General features: G+C 45.1%; 1 protein-coding gene and 1 long non-coding RNA gene across 8 annotated transcripts in view; one reads left to right on the top strand and one right to left on the bottom strand.

Annotated features, from left to right (window-relative positions):
- The first annotated feature begins 674 nt into the window (after positions 1 to 674).
- Positions 675 to 16,273, top strand: LOC147117126 (uncharacterized). Its single transcript, XR_015078378.1, has 3 exons — positions 675 to 759; positions 14,837 to 14,969; positions 15,146 to 16,273. It is a non-coding gene; the product is annotated as an uncharacterized LOC147117126 (long non-coding RNA).
- The window catches only part of LOC147117127 (voltage-dependent L-type calcium channel subunit beta-2-like), a 269,572-nt gene continuing 255,371 nt past the window's right edge, over positions 2,500 to 16,700 (bottom strand). For all 7 annotated transcript variants that reach the window (XM_085987840.1, XM_085987843.1, XM_085987838.1 and 4 more), the window contains exons 12-13: positions 3,841 to 4,026; positions 2,500 to 3,069 (exon numbers count right to left, since the gene is read on the bottom strand). In XM_085987840.1, the coding sequence (XP_085843966.1) occupies positions 2,572 to 3,069; positions 3,841 to 4,026 (684 nt within the window). In that variant the 3' untranslated portion in view covers positions 2,500 to 2,571. The remainder of the gene's footprint in view (positions 3,070 to 3,840; positions 4,027 to 16,700) is intronic.

Here is a 16,700-nt window from a genome sequence, read left to right on the forward strand (position 1 = left end):
ACCCTGTAATTCCATTTGATGTTCTTTTAAAATGTCACCAATACCCAAGATAGAACAGGGTCAAATCACTGTGCCTCTATTATAACACTATTCAGAATATGCCATATAGTTTTAAACCAGGGGTTTCCCCCCACCCCCTGTTTTCAAGCCAACATCCACTTTGTTCACTTTACTGTAGATGATGTACCTACAGTTGATCACCTCTGAACAGGTTCATCATTGTACAGTAAATGATTGAAGAGCTGCCACTATTCCAGTTGTCAGGTTATGAAAACCGTTATGGGGTCAATGTTATAAGTTGGTTGTGCCTCATTGACAAGAGGACAGATTGGACAATAGGGTACAGAGGTCAGCATGTTTGCTTCATGACAATAGCCAGAAAAGTTAAACAGCACAAATCAGGTGCACTGATCTCCACACCCAGTTATGCGAGTTGCTCTCCTGTATCTGCACCAGGAGCAGACACAGAAATTATTTTCAAATGAGTTCTCCTTGGACTGGGAGTCTTTGAAAACGAATGTATCCATGACTCAGTGCTGTATTGACTTAAGTGCTTAGGTGTTATTGTTTTGGATAGTCAATATACACAGAGTACCTGTAATTAATGAGACTGGAGTGATTCTAATCTCAATTGTTCTCAGTTTCCTCCCCTGAAGGCACAAACTGATGCTTGGATATGGTTCCATGATACCCCTCTGATATCTCACTTATATATCCACTAAAACATCAGAAGAGCTGGAGTGATTCTAAGGTGTACTGGTAATTATGGCAAATTTACATTATATACACACTCAGACTAAAGGCTCTGACTACAAACACATTCAGCTACAAAGTACCCATTAATACAAATTAATCTTTACCACATTTTTGCCACTGAAGGTTTTAAAAATGCAAAATTGAAAACCTCCAAACACCAGAATTCAGGTTTAGCTCTTTGTTCTTCAGATGTTTATTTTTACACGCAAGCCCAACGCATATTCGGTCAGTAGCTGCATCCAAATCAGGCCTCCTACAACAAAGTAGGAAATTGGAAGTGTGGGGAAAAGCGTTGTAAAAAGCAGCGACAGATCTGAAATCCAAGCGTGGTGCACTTTGCTACTTTGAAGAAAATGAATGGTTTGGTAGTTGGAGCAGAGAATAAACAGCTCATGTGCCAGAACATTTAGAATTTTAGTGATTGTTGAAACAGGAAGAAAAAGCAGCAACCTATTTCAGGCAAAGTGACTGGAAGTATGTAGGCATGTGTGTGTATTTATGTATGTGTATGTAGTTATGTATATGTGTCTCTTCATCACATAACCGAAGCAATGGAACATTGTTCCTGTTAATGAAATGGCATTTCTACATGTTAAGTTAACATGTACAGCCACCATTTGTACAGTTAAATAAATAACTCCATTGAACAGTGCAACAGGATCACCTACTGTCAATATCTACAAAGGCAAATATGAAGTATATATACAAATGCTTACAAATTGGATTTTGAAAATAAATTCCACAAATGTGCATATACAGTAACCAGAACAGCTTATCTTTACGCCCATTAAGCAATAAGTCAAAGCCATTTGGAAAAATTGGATAGTTTTTACAAAGAAAGAAACCCCACAAACCTCAGGCGATTCCTAAACAAAAAAATCTTGTAACTTACATAAATATTCAATATTTGGTATATAACTTAGACTTATCAAGTAAACTGGTCACTGCCTTGCCAGTTAAAACTATTCATTTTGCAAAAAACCTAAACAATATATGTCTATATATATATATATTTTATATATTGAATTTCCCACCCCACTGATTGATGATACATGCATCTGTGTGTTCTGATTTTTAAAAGTTAGGGAGGGGAAAAAAATGAAAGTAGCTGCATTAACAACAAATTTTCTAAAATAGGCCAATTGTAGTTGGCATGATTAAAAAGAGCAACTACATCATTAGGACTCTGAAGCAGATATAGTGGTTAAAACTATATTCTTTCGTAAATGATTTCCAAATGTTATGAGTACAAATAGAATGATACTATATATACAGTACATAGTACCAGTACTTATAAAATACTTTTCTCTTAATTACCTCTGTCGTGTAAGGCAAGACTAGATTTCCCAATCCCAACCCAACTACAGGTATAAGCCAAAGTGGTCTTTAAACATGAAAAGATTTCTTTTAAAAACAAAAGATATGCATGCAGAAATTAAACTTTTGAGGGAAAAAAAAGTAAACTATGTGATGATCCAACCTTTCCTGAATACACAGGAGGTTCATTTCCACCCCCCCCCCCCACATATGTTGCTTAAGAACATTAACAGTAGTTTGATAGGAACAGTTATTGTTCAGCCAGCAGCAATCAAAACCAAACCAAAAACACAAAGAGCACAGTACAACATGAGATGATCTGTAATTGTACCATGTTTTTAAATGAAATATGTTGAATTTATTACCATGCTGCGGCAACAACAACTGTAAGAAATCTAAAGTGTACAATAACTTTTACAACAGACGAATCAGGTAAATATGTACTTTTTCTTTTACGCGCACAAAACTAAAAAGGACACAGGAGTCGTGTAGGCAGAGTTATTGGCGGATGTACACATCCTCGTTCCACTCGCTGATGTCATTTCTTTTTCTGGACGCAACATCCCCATCCTTTTCACAATATCGATCCTTTGATTTATGCCGACTGCGCTGTTTGTTGCGTTCATTATGGTCCTGTTCTCGATCTTGTTCCTTGGAACGATGCCGCGACTCTCTGTGCCTGTGGGTGCTGTCACCTTGCAAATCTTCCGTATGATTGTGGTCCTGGTGTGAGCTGTAATGATCGCCATGACTATCCGTATAATCACCATTTGGTTCTATATACACAGAATCCCTGCTGTCTTCCATTTCAGAATCAAATGTTTCCTGTCTCTCTAGGCCCCGACTCGCAGTGCCCCGGTGATTGTGGTGCTTTGTAGATGAAGAGGTTCGGTGTTGGGACTTTTTTACTGGCTCTGGTTGTTTCTCTTCCTCCTGGGAAGCAGTTCTCTCAGGTCCTGAACGTAGCTGTTTTTGCTCTCCCTGTTTTTGTTCACCCTGGTTAGTACCACACCATGCAACAATCCAGTTAGTGAGAATTTCACAATTTAAGAAACATTACCTTAGGCTGAAGATGCATGCACTATACACAACCCAGCTTTCACCTAAATTTAATAGTTTAAAGTTAATGTCTTCTTTTGCTAACTTTTTTAATGTAATAAGCATCTTCATTTGGTTACTGAAGCAAAGCAATTACCGTCAAAGTGTCTTCAAGTAAAACAATCCAAATGTTAATTAAATTAGTACTGTGAAGCTAATACTGAAAATTGTTAAAGTAAATCAAATGTTATGATCTTGTGGGTACTATACTGCATGAACTTAATTCTACATCCCCTCTTCAAACATCTGCATATTGAACCCACATTAGCCTGCTGGTTAGGAATGCTTTTTAAATAAGCATGCAGCCTTCGAACCACATAAGTCTATGATGTCTATTTCACGTTGGGGTCAAGAAACCACCTGTGAGAATATAGACCAATAGGCTTATGCCTTAACCACTCAACATTCCTTTGTTAGCTTTACTTTGATGATTAATCACAACTACCACAAAGTGATTTTCTCATGCAAAGCTGCTGCCCATTAGGAGATGCTGGCAAAAGAAATAGCATTTTTCAACAAAGCTTCAGTTAGATTCTATCCTGAAGCTGGAAGGTAATTAAATGTCTTCATCTCTAGTGCAATGTGATTGTCACAAATCTCTTTGCTTTGTCCATCTTCCTCTGACTCCCAGAAATGAAGGTTAGGTTGGAGAGAAGCAAGAACTTGTACCTGTAGATTGGAGACTGGTGCTGGGCTTGTAGGAAGAGCTGCAGTGGCCATTGTACGGCTGAGGAGAGGGTTGGGAGGATTGCTGCTAGGAGGGTGGGTAGCTCTCCAGTAAGCTTCCAGATAGTCAGACAGGTGCTCACAGGCATCTTCCAGCTGATTTTCATCAAGAATTACATCAAACAGTTCCTAGAGAAATGGCAGAATCTAAGTTTGATTTCTTTCAACATGACAAGTTAAGTTTTGTTGAGACAAAAATTGTACATTTTATCCACTGCGAGCAGCCGAGGAGGAGCGGACCGAGCCAGGAACCGGAGCAGAGGCCAGTAAATAAAGAGCGCGGTCGGAGAGAGGCCTGAACTCACTGCGAGCAGCCGAGGAGAAGCGCACCGAGCTGGGAACCGGAGCAGAGAGGAAAAAATCCAGGAGTCCAAAAAACAAGGAGTGACGTCACAGGAAAACAGGGAAGTGATTGGTTGGTCAGTATTTCTCTCTTTATCTTGGTTTAAATTAAGAGCCGGGATTAAAAACTAAACGTTCAAAAAGAGGGAGCTGATTGGTGAGTATCTGGTAAGTGTTTTTACCTGGCTTTCTTAAAGTTTTTAAGTTTATTCCAGCTAGGTTAGTAAATAGTCTGCTAATTAGAGGTATGGCAGGGCAACTCACACCCGTGGAATGCACATCCTGTGCCATGTGGGAAGTCCTGGACACCTCCCGTGGTCTGGACAACCACATGTGCGGGAAGTGTCGCCAGCTACAGCAGCTCGAGCACCTGGTTACAGAGCTTGAGCAGCGGCTGCGGTCACTGCTGTGCATTCGCGAGGCTGAGAGCTATGTGGATAGCATGTTTCGGGCGGTGGTCACCCCGCAGCTTAAGAGTATGCAGGCAGAAAGGGAATGGGTGACCGTCAGACAGAAGAGGACCACCAGGCAGGTAGAGCAGGAGTCTCCTGAGCCCATCTTGCTCACCAACCAGTATTCGGTGCTGAGTACTGGTGAGGGCGATGGTTCCTCTGGGGAGTGCAGCCAGAGCCAAGTCCACAGCACCATGGAAGGCTCAGCTGCACAGGCAGGGGGGGAAGAGGAGAGGGAGAGCAATAGTGATAGGGGACTCAATAGTTAGGGGAGCAGACAGGCATTTCTGCGGCCACAGACGTGACTCCAGGATGGTATGTTGCCTCCCTGGATCCAGGGTCATGGATGTCACTGGCTGCAGGGCATTCTGAGGGGGGGGGGGGGGGGGAGGGTGAACAGCCAGAGGTCGTGGTCCATATCGGTACCAACGACATAGGTAGGAAGCGGGATGAGGTCCTGCAGGCAGAGTTTAGGGAGCTAGAGAAGAGGTTAAAAAGCAGGACCTCAAAGGTAGTAATCTCCGGATTACTACCAGTGCCACGTGCTAGTGAGTACAGAAATAGGAAGATAGAGCAGATGAATGCTTGGCTGGAGAGATGGTGTAGGAAGGAGGGCTTTAGATTCCGGAGGAATTGGAACCGTTTCTGGGGGAGGTGGGACCTCTACAAGCCAGATGGGTTGCACCTCAACGGGAATGGGACCAATATCCTCGTGGGAGGGTTTGCTAGTGCTGTTGGGGAGGGTTTAAACTAGCTTGGCAGGGGGATGGAAACCTAAGTATAGAGTCAATAGGGAGGGAAGAAAAACTGGAATTGGAAAACAAAAACGTAGAAAGTAAATTGGAAGGACAGAGGAATCAAGGGCTAGATAGTAGTCAACAAGGAGGTTTGCCTGTACTAAATGGTATATATTTCAATGCCAGGAGTGTAGCGAACAAGGCAGATGAGCTGAGGGCACAGGTAGATACTTGGGACTATGATATTATAGCTATTTCAGAGACGTGGCTGAAAGAGGGGCAGGCATGGCAGCTCAACATTCCTGGTTACAGGATTTTCAGACGGATTAGAGAGGGAGGTAAAAAGGGAGGGGGGGTCGCGGTATTGATTGAAGAAACTATTACAGCTGTGAGGAGGGATGATATGTTGGAGGGATCATCAAACGAGGCCATATGGGTCGAATTGAAAAACAAAAAAGGGGCGATCACACTATTGGGAGTGTACTACAGACCCCCAAACAGTGAGAGGTAGATAGAAGAACAACTTTGTAGACAAATTTCTGAGAAGTGCAAAAACTATAGGGCAGTAATAGTAAGGGATTTCAACTACCCCAATATTAACTGGGATAAAATTAGTGTGATGGGTATAGAGCATGTGGAATTCCTAAAATGCATCCAGGAGACCTTTTTTAGCCAGTATGTAGCAAGTCCAACAAGGGAGGGAGCGGTTCTGGACTTAGTTTTAGGGAATGAAAATGGGCAGGTAGAAGGCGTATCAGTGGGAGAGCATTTTGGTGCTAGTGACCATAATTCTGTTAGATTTAAGGTAGTTATGGAAAAGGACAAGGATAGACCAGGAATAAAAATTCTAAATTGGGGAAAAGCAAGTTTTGCTAAGCTCAGAGGGGATTTAGCCAAAGTGGACTGGAAACAGCTACTTGAAGGTAAATCAGTGTCAGAGCAGTGGGAGGTATTCAAGGAGGAGATCCGAAGGGTTCAGACCAAATATGTGCCCTTAAAGAAAAAAGGTGGGACTAACAAATCTAGAGCCCCCTGAATGTCTAGAGACATACAGGGTAGGATAAAGAAAAAAAGGGAGGCGTATGACAGATACCGAGGGCTAAATACTCCAGAATCTTTAGAGTACAGAAAGTGCAGGGGTGCAATTAAAAAGGATATTAGGAAAAAGAGAGAGCATGAAAAATTCTTGGCAAGTAAAATCAAGGAAAACCCAAAGATGTTTTGTAAATATATTAAGAGTAAGAGGATAACTAAAGAAAGGATAGGGCCTATTAGAGATCATGAGGGTAATCTGTGTGTGGAGGCGGGAGACGTCGGTAGGGTTCTTAATGAATACCTTGCGTCTGTTTTCACAAAGGAGAGGGGCGAAGCAGACATTGCTATCGGAGGAGGAGTGTTAGATGAAATAAACAGTGAGAGAGGAAGTATGAAGGGGTTTAGCAGCTTTAAAAGTAGATAAATCCCCAGGCCTGGATGAAATGTATCCCAGGCTATTAAGCGAAGCAAGAGAGGAAATAGCAGAGGCCCTGACCATCATTTTTCAATCCTCTCTGGCTTCAAGTGTGGTGCCGGAGGACTGCTAATGTGGTACCCGTGTTTAAAAAGGGAGAAAAGGATAGGCAGAGTAATTACAGGCCAGTCAGCCTAACCTCGGTGGTGGGAAAATTATTGGAAAGAATTCTGAAGGACAGGATAAATCTTCATTTAGAAAGACACAGATTAATCAAGGATAGTCAGCACGGATTTGTTAAGGGAAGGTCGTGTCTGACAAGCTTGATTGAATTTTTTGAGGAGGTAACAAGGAGGGTAGATGAGGGCAGTGCGTTTGATGTAGTGTATATGGACTTTAGCAAGGCTTTTGATAAGGTTCCACATGGCAGACTGGTCACAAAGTTAAAACCCCATGGGATCCAGGGCAAAGTGTCAAGTTGGATTCAAAACTGGCTCGGAGACAGGAAGCAGAGGGTAATGGTTGATGGGTGTTTTTGTGACTGGAAGGCTGTTTCCAGTGGGGTTCCGCAGGGCTCAGTACTCGGTCCTTGCTTTTCGTGGTATATATCAATGATCTAGACTTGAATATAGGGGGTATGATTAAGAAGTTTGCAGATGATAGTAAAATGGGCTGTGTGGTTGATACTGAAGAAGGAAGCTGTAGACTGCAGGAAGATATCAATAAATTGGTCAGGTGGGCAGAACAGAGGCAAATGGAATTCAATCCGGAGAAGTGTGAGTTAATGCATTTGGGGTGGGCTAACAAGGAAAGGGAATACACATAAAATGGTAGGACACTGAGTAGTGTAGAGGAACAAAGTGACCTTGGAGTGCATGTCCACAGATCCCTGAAGGTAGCAGGCCAGGTAGATAAGGTGGTTAAGGCGGCATACGGAATGCTTGCCTTTATTAGCCGTGGCGTAGAATACAAGAGCAGGGGTGTTATGCTTCAACTGTATAAAACACTAGTTAGGCCTCAGCTAGAGTACTGCGTGCAGTTCTGGTCACCACATTACAGGAAAGATGTGACTGCACTAGAGAGGGTACAGAGGAGATTTACAAGGATGTTGCCGGGAGTAGAGAATCTTAGCTATGAGGAAAGACTGGATAGGCTGGGTCTATTTTCCTTGGAATGGAGGAGGCTGAGCGGAGACCTTATTGAGGTGTATAAAATTATGAGGGCATAGATAAAGTGGATAGAAAGGACCTATTTCCCTTAGCAGAGGGGTCAAAAACCAGGGGGCACAGATTTAAAATAATTGTTCGAAGGTTTAGAGGGGATATTTCTTCATCCAGAGGGTTGTGGGGGTCTGGAACTCACTGCCTGAAAGGGTGGTAGAGGCAGGAACCCTAACCACATTTAAAAAGTACTTGGATGTGCACTTGGGATGCTGTAACCTGCAGGGCTACGGACCAAGAGCTGGGAAGTGGGATCAGGCTGGCTTGCTCTTTGTTGGCCGAAGCGGACACGATGGGCCGAAATGGCCTCCTTCCGTGCTGTAACTTTCTATGATTCTAAATTGTTTGATGTACTTGGTGCAGTACTGCTACCGATATTATTGTGTGAGCAATTAATGGCCCGGATTTTACAGGGCCTATGATAGCGTACGCTGTCGTGAGTGCCCGCAAGTTCCGGGTTTCCGCATGCGACTATTTTCAATCTATATTAATGACTTGGATGAAGGAAGCGAGTGTATTATAGCCAAATTTGCGGACGATACAAAGATAGGTGGGAAAGCATTTTGTGAGGAGGACATGGCTGGATTTTGATACTGGGGCGGGCTGGGGTCGTGTAATTCGCATTTCGTGTTAGCCACCCGATTCTAAATCGATCTGGGAAAATGATGCCATTTTAACTTAATTGGCCAATTGAGATCCACCGTGTGGAAACCCACGGCCAATGAGTTTTTCCAGTCTGAAAGTCGCCTCCAATGACATCATCATTGCTGCTGCATTTATGGTCTGCAACAAGCCTTGCTTCTTCTGCAGACTGCCAAGCTTTTGGCCTTGCATGTTAGAGGCACCTGCAGGAAGAATGGCCAGCCAGAGACCTAGGTCTGCACCCCGCTTTGATGACGTTGCCCTGCAGGCTTTAGTAGAGGGAGCAAGAGCAAATAAAGAGGTGCTCTTCCCTTCTTCAGGGAGGAAGAAGCCTCCCCAGCAAACCAAGGCTGTGTGGATCCAGGTGGCAGAGGAGGTCAACTCTTTGTCAATAACCCGCAGAACCTGGCTTCAGTGCAGCAAGAGGTTTCATGACCTTCTGCGCACTGGAAAAGTGAGTATGAATTTCCCATCACCCTCAATCTGATCCCCATTGCCTCTCCTCACCAGCACTCAGCTTTAGCAATCTCTTCCTCCACATCCCACTTGACGCTGACATCCATGCACCCTTACCCATTCCCTCTCTCTCCATGGTCACATTCACCTAACTATTCGACTATGCAGCTCTCACACTCCCCATCACTGTGCTACAATTACAACACACAGGGAGGGCCCTTGGTCTTGCCACCTCACTCCTTTTTCTCCTTCTAAGCATCTATGCTATGGATTCTCTACACTCACTCCTTCATTCTCTCAAACTCCACTTGTCTCGCTCATTGCAGGAAAAGAGAGCTCACAATAATTTCAGTAAGGCCTTCGATAAAGTCCCGCACAGGAGACTGGTCAAGAAGGTAAGAGCCCATGGAATCCAGGGTGCCTTGGCACATTGGATACAAAACTGGCTTAGTGGCAGAAGGCAGAGGGTGATGGTCGAAGGTTGTTTTTGTGACTGGAAGCCTGTGGCCAGTGGGGTACCACAGGGATCGGTGCTGGGTCCCTTGCTGTTTGTGGTCTACATTAATGACTTGGATATGAATGTAAAGGGTATGATCAGTAAGTTCGCGGATGATACAAAAATTGGTAGGGTGGTAAATAGCGAGGAGGGTAGCCTCAGTCTGCAGGACGATATAGATGGGTTGGTCAGATGGGCGGAACAGTGGCAAATGGAATTTAACCCGGAAAAGTGCGAGGTGATGCACTTTGGGGGGACTAACAAGGCAAAGGAATACACAATGAATGGAAAGACCCTAGGCAAGACGGAGGGTCAGAGGGATCTGGGTGTGCAAGTACACAGATCCCTGAAGGCGGCGGAACAGGTGGATAAGGTGGTAAAAAAGGCATATGGGATACTTGCCTTCATTAGCCGAGGCATTGAATATAAGAGCAAGGAGGTTATGATGGAGCTGTATAAAACACTGGTTAGGCCACAGCTGGAATATTGTGTGCAGTTCTGGTCGCCACACTACAGGAAGGATGTGATCGCGTTAGAGAGGGTGCAGAGGAGGTTCACCAGGATGTTACCAGGGCTGGAGCGCTTCAGCTATGAAGAGAGACTGGGCAGGTTGGGTTTGTTTTCCTTGGAGCTGAGGAGGCTGAGGGGGGACATGATTGAGGTGTACAAAATTATGAGGGGCATAGATAGGATGGATGCTGAGGAGCTTTTTCCCTTAGTAGAGGGGTCGATAACTAGGGGGCATAGATTCAAGGTAAAGGGCGGGAGGTTTAGAGGGGATTTGAGAAAGAACTTTTTCACCCAGAGGGTGGTTGGAGTCTGGAACTCACTGCCTGAAAGGGTTGTGGAGGCAGAAACCCTCACAACATTTAAGAAGCATTTGGATGTGCACTTGAAATGCCATAGCATACAAGGCTACGGGCCAAATGCTGGAATATGGGATTAGATTAGACAGGGCTTGATGGCCGGCGCGGACACGATGGGCCGAAGGGCCTCTATCCGTGCTGTATTACTCTATGACTCTCTATGACTCTATGACAATAAGAGGGAAAGAGTGAGGACAGGAGGAGGGCCATCCTCAGTAGCCCAGCTCACCACCTGGGAGGAGGCGGTCCTGGAGATCGTGGGAGTGGAGGAAGATTCCCAAGTGGGGGACGGACAGACGGGTGCATCACAGCAAGCTGGTGACAGAATAGTTTTCCATCGCCCTCAATGACATTGCATGAGTCGCTGATAATGATTCTGAAGCTCGAACAGATGGACTTATGATCATCTGCAATATGCAATGTGCATGTAACCTTGGCCTTACATCTCTGACTCTTTCCTTTACTCCCCCACAGGACCATCGCAAGCACCCGTCCCCACTGTCCAGGAGGAAGAGCATGAGCCTCAAGACTCATGCTGCTGGTTGATGGGCCTCTGCAAGATGTTCGTTTTCATTCTCCTCCTCCCCATCTGAGGAGGATATGTGACGAGCCACTTAGTACTCAGGAATCTGCAAGCCACGTCGCTGTGCCATGTTGTGAAGTGCACAGCAAACCACAACGATTCTGGAGACCCTGGCTGCCGAGTACTGCAGGGCTCCACCTGATCTATCCAGGCATCTGAAGCGCATCTTCAGCAAACCGAGGGTTTGCTCAATAATGGCTCTGGTGGACATGTGGCTGGAGCTGTAGCTCTCCTCAGCTTCGTTGGATGGTCTCCTCAATGGCGTCATTAGCCACATCTTCAGGGGATAGCCCTGGTCTCCAAGTAGCCATCCGTTAAGTTGGTCTGGCGGACTGAATAGCGGAGGCACACTAGACTGGCGCAGTATGAAGGAGTCATGGCAACTGCCAGGGTACTTGGCACAAACATGCAAAATTTCCTTCTTGTGGTCGCACACCAGCTGAACGTTAAGGGAGTGGAAGCCCTTGCGATTGACAAAAATACCTGGATTGCGATGGGGTGCCTTAAGGGCCACATGTGTGCAGTCAACGACGCCCTGCACCCTTGGAAAGCCTGCCAGATTAGCTAATCCAACCGCACGCGTCATGACACTTGCTTGATCCTTGGTGAAATGGATGTGATTGTGCGCGATGGCAAAGAGGGCATCGGTTACGTGCGTGATGCAAGTGTGTGCGGCCGCCTGGGAGATGCCGCTAATGTCTGCTGCTGATCCCTGGAATGAGCCTGAGGCAAAAAAGTTAAGTGCGGTGGTGACTTTGACGGCCACTGGTAAGGGTTGTCCACCTGATCCTTTGGGCTCCAGGTCTTGTTGCAGCATTGCGCAGATGTCACCCACTACCTCTCGCGAAAGTCGGAGCCGCCTTTGGCACTGCTGCTCAGACGTGTTGAGGTAGCTGACCCTGTGTCTGTAGACCCTGTTTGGGGGGTATCTCCTGCGCCGACAGGCTTCCATGCGCTGGCCCCTTCTGGCCTGTGCAGCTTCAGGTGGGTGAGCAGCAGCTTGGCGCTCCTGTTGTTGCTGCTGCTGTTGTTCATGGTTCTGCTGGTGCCGCGGCTGGTCTTCATCCTCATCTGATGTCCAGAAGGGAAGGAAATAAATGCCTCCCATGCTTCTGGTATATGCCTCAGTTGAGGAAGCGCTCAGTCAAGGTGGTGAGAGGGGTTTCCCAGGAGGTCACACTGGAGATGGGTGTCAGGCTCCACACTGCCACAGCTGTGGTTATGCCTTCTAAAAGTTCCCACAGACCTGAGACAACAAAGTCCTGCCACCTGCAAATGATGGCTGATCAAATCTCCTATTTAATGGTTGAGCTGCAGCTGATAGTCAGCAATCCAATTGTGCTACCGCCAGGTTTCACCATCGTGTTTCAGAACAGGCGTGATTCATGTGGGAAAAGGGTTAAAATCACCAAGGCCTATCAAAATGGCATTGTAGAGGCAATTTAGTGCTTGTTAAGGGCCTTAACGGCCTATCCCGCCTCTTGGAGGCGGGACGGAGACCAGACCAGTAGACACGATTTAATGAAAATTGCTTGGAGGTGGGATTGGGCCCACCCGCAACCCGCCCACCAGTTTTTGCAATTTTAACCCCCCACATGCCTCCAATCCTGCCTCAACGGCCCGATGAAATTCGAGCCCAAAGAGTCTGCAAAGGGATATAGATAGGCTAAGTGAGTGGGCAAGAATTTGGCAGATGGAGTATAATGTGGGAAAATGTGAAGTTATCCACTTTGGTAGGAAAAATAGAAAAGAAAAATATTATTTAAATTGAGAAAGACTATAGAATGCGGTGGTACAGAGGGATCTGGGTGTCCTCGTACATGAAACACAAAAAGTTAACATGCAGGTGCAGCAACTAATTAGGAAGGCAAATGGAATGTTGGCCTTTATTTCAAGGAGGGTGAAGTATAAAAGTAGGGAAGTCTTGCTACAACTATACAGGGCGCTGGTGAGACCACACCTAGAGTACTGCGTACAGTTTTGGTCCCCTTATTTAAGGAGGGATATACTTGCATTGGAGGCAGTTCAGAGAAGGGTCACTAGGTTGATTCCTGGGATGGAAGGGTTGTCTTATGAGGATAGGTTGAGCCTATACTCATTGAAGTTTAGAAGAATGAGAGGTGATCTTATTGAAACATATAAGATTCTGAGGGGGTTGGACAGGGTAGATGCTGACAGGATGTTTCCCCTCGTGGGGGAATCTAGAACGAGGGAGCATAGTCTCAGAATAAGGGGTCACCCATTTAAGACAGAGATGAGGAGGAATTTCTTCTCTGAGTGTTGTGAATCTTTGGAATTCTTTACCCCAGAGCGCTGTGGAAGATGAGTCATTGAATATATTCAAGGCTGAGATAGACAGATTTTTGAGCAACAGGGGAGTCGAGGGTTATGGGGAGCAGGCAGGAAAGTGGAGTTGAGGCCAAAATCGGATCAGCCATGATCTCATTAAATGGCGGAGCAGGCACGAGGGGCCAAATGGCCTACTCCTGCTCCTATTTCTTATGTTCTTATGCGCAAAAACCCGGAACTTGTGGTCTGTCAAGTTTCTTCTTGACAGATTTTACCCATCCGATGGAAATTCACTTTCGCTGGTGCAGAGTTGGGCCCAACGACTGCCCAGCGAAGGCTTAAGGCCTTCTTTTACCAGTGTAAGGGTTAAAATAAATGTTAAAATACATTTTTTTAACTGATTTAAAACATTCACTTACATTCAAAATTAGTTTAGGTTGACATAATCAAAGTTACATGCTCTGTTGAAGATTTTGTTCAAAGAATAAAACTTATTTTATTGTAGGACAGAGCAATTTCAGATAGTGTTTTTGTTTATGTACGCGCTGGGTACTCACCCGTAAGCCCGATGGAAGTGCCGGTTTCGTGCATGCACTGCGCATGCGCGGGAAACCGGCACTTCCGTTCCTCTGAACAAAGGGGTTCAGAGGTCGAACGCGTGCGCAGGGGATTCTGCGCGTGCGCTTTGAACTTACGTTTTTTTTTAAAACACAGGTTTTTCCGTGAGGGTAAGTCTTTAGAATTTAGAAATTTAAAAAGCAGGCGTAAGGCCTGCTTTTTACAAGGTAAGTGGTCAATTAATTAAAATTAAAATTAAAACATTTTTTCCACAGGTTTATTATTTTTAAATACTTTAAAGCAAGGTAAGTTTATTTTTAGCCCTGTTAGAAAATAAAATTATTTTTTTTTAAATTTAAATTATTGTTTAAAATAGTTATTTAATGTAATTTATAGTTTATTTAAAAAATGTGATTTGAAAAAAAAATTATTTGAAGGTTTACTGCTATTTTGGGGCCGTAGTATTTATAAGTCTTGACAGCTCTTCCTGTCAAGACTTATGAATGGGCTTTTCCCTCCTCCGATTGGCTGCCCATGGCCCACATGATCGCAGGGGATGCATCGAACTAACTGCGCCCTGGGACACGCAAGCACTGCGCGCCGGCAGCTGGGCCAGGCCCCGGATCGGAATTCCACGGGGCCCTACAGCTCAACTGCCGGCGCGCAAGATAAGTGCAGGTTGGGGGCTTGCACCCGCAGGAAGCCCCCGACCCGAATTTCTGGGCCAATGTTGCCCAGTTTAAAAATGTTTAAATTTCTTTTTCAAAAAATAAAGTTTTTATTTAAATGTTTAATTAAAGGGTATTTTAATTAATTTTTAACCTGCGATTATTTATTTTTTATTTCAGTGGGGTGAAATTGTATTTATTAGATGATTCCTATTATGCTTGTGGGGACCCGCACGCACCCCAGGGAAGCATGGGCCTGTACGTACGCCTGCTGGCCCAGGACCGCAAGAGTCCGAAGCTCTGGAGACACAAGGTAAGTACGTAGTTTTCTTGCGGCTCGGAGGCGTACGCGGGCGGCAAGCCTCCGACTGCAATTTCCAGGCCATTGTGTCTGTATTAAATTCCTCTCTTCATTGCATTATTAGAAGTTAATCCCATTTTAAATTGGTTTACACCTTTGTTAAAATAATAGAGTCATTTCTACCCTAGTAACTGATTTCCTCGGAGGTCGAACTCCAAACCATCGTCAACACCTTCACCGAAGCGTACGAGAGCATGGGCCTTACACTAAACATCCATAAGACAAAGGTCCTCTACCAACCTGCCCCCATCACACAGTACTGCCCCCCAATTATCAAAATCCATGATAAGGCCCTGGACAACGTGGACCACTTTCCATACCTCGGGAGCCTACTGTCAACAAGGGCAGACGTCGACGACGAAGTCCAACACCGCCTTCAGTGTGCCAGTGCAGCCTTCGGTCGCCTGAGGATGAGAGTGTTTGAAGACCAGGACCTCAAACCCAGCACTAAGCTCATGGTCTACAGAGCAGCAGTGATACCCGCCTTGCTGTATGCCTCAGAGACATGGACCATGTACAGCAGGCACCTCAAAGCACTGGAGAGGTACCACCAACGCTGCCTCTGCAAGATCCTGCAAATCCATTGGCAGGATAGGCACACCAGCATCAGTGTTCTGGCTCAGGCCAACATCCCCAGCATCGAAGCTTTGACCACGCTCGATCAGCTCCGATGGACGGGTCACATTGTCTGCATGCCCGATACAAGACTCCCAAAACAAGCGCTCTACAAGAGAGCCCCAGGTGGGCAGAGGAAATGCTTCAAGAACACCCTCAAAGCCGCCTTGAAAAAGTGTAACATCCCCACCGACACCTGGGAATCCCTGGCCCAAGACTGCACAAAGTGGAGGAGAAGCATCCGGGAAGGCGCCGAACACCTAGAGTCTCTTCGCTGGGAGCAAGTGGAAGCCAAGCGCAAGGAGCGCACGTCAACCCAAGCACCCCACCCACCCGCCCCTTCAACCACCGTCTGCCCCACCCGTGACAGAGACTGTAGGTCCCGCATTGGACTCATCAGTCACCTGAGAACTCATTTTTAATGTGGAAGCAAGTCCTCCTCGGTTCCGAGGGACTGCCTAAGAAGAGAAGAGTAACTGATTTGTCCCATATCTGGTATTGTAATAAAAAAATGTATATTGAGCTGCAATGAAGGCCATTGTTATAACAGGCTTTAAATGTTTGTAATTAGTACTTTGTTACTTTATTCTGGTCAACTTTCTGTGATGTTGCTAACAAGAAAAGATAAAAGTAAAAACTCTCTCTAACTTGTCTAGCATTCTAATTATTTATTTCTCCCTCTTTATCTTTGTTTTTCCACACAGATTACAAGTACTACACACAGCTCTTAGCAAAAACAGACATTTTCATTGCAGTTTGAGACTAGGATGGACGTGGGCTCAGGCAAGAGAGGTTCCAAACAAGAGATTATTAGCAAAAATGAGAGCGCATGGAATTGGAGGGCTTAAAGGGATAAATGATGTGGGCAGGTTGCATAAACTTGGTTTGTATTTCCTGGAGTTTAGAAGGTGTTTAAAATGATTGAGGGATTTGATAGAGTAGATGGAGATAAATTATTTTTTCTGATTCCAAAACCAAGGGGTTGTAATCTTAAAATGAAAGCTAGAAAATTTAGGCGTAAAATCAGGAAGCACTTTTTCACACAAAGGGTAGTGGAAATTTTGGAAC

This window comes from Somniosus microcephalus, chromosome 5 (assembly GCF_052327205.1).
Source record: "Somniosus microcephalus isolate GS21.2 chromosome 5, FLI_Smic_1.0, whole genome shotgun sequence".
Classification (NCBI taxonomy): domain Eukaryota; kingdom Metazoa; phylum Chordata; class Chondrichthyes; order Squaliformes; family Somniosidae; genus Somniosus; species Somniosus microcephalus.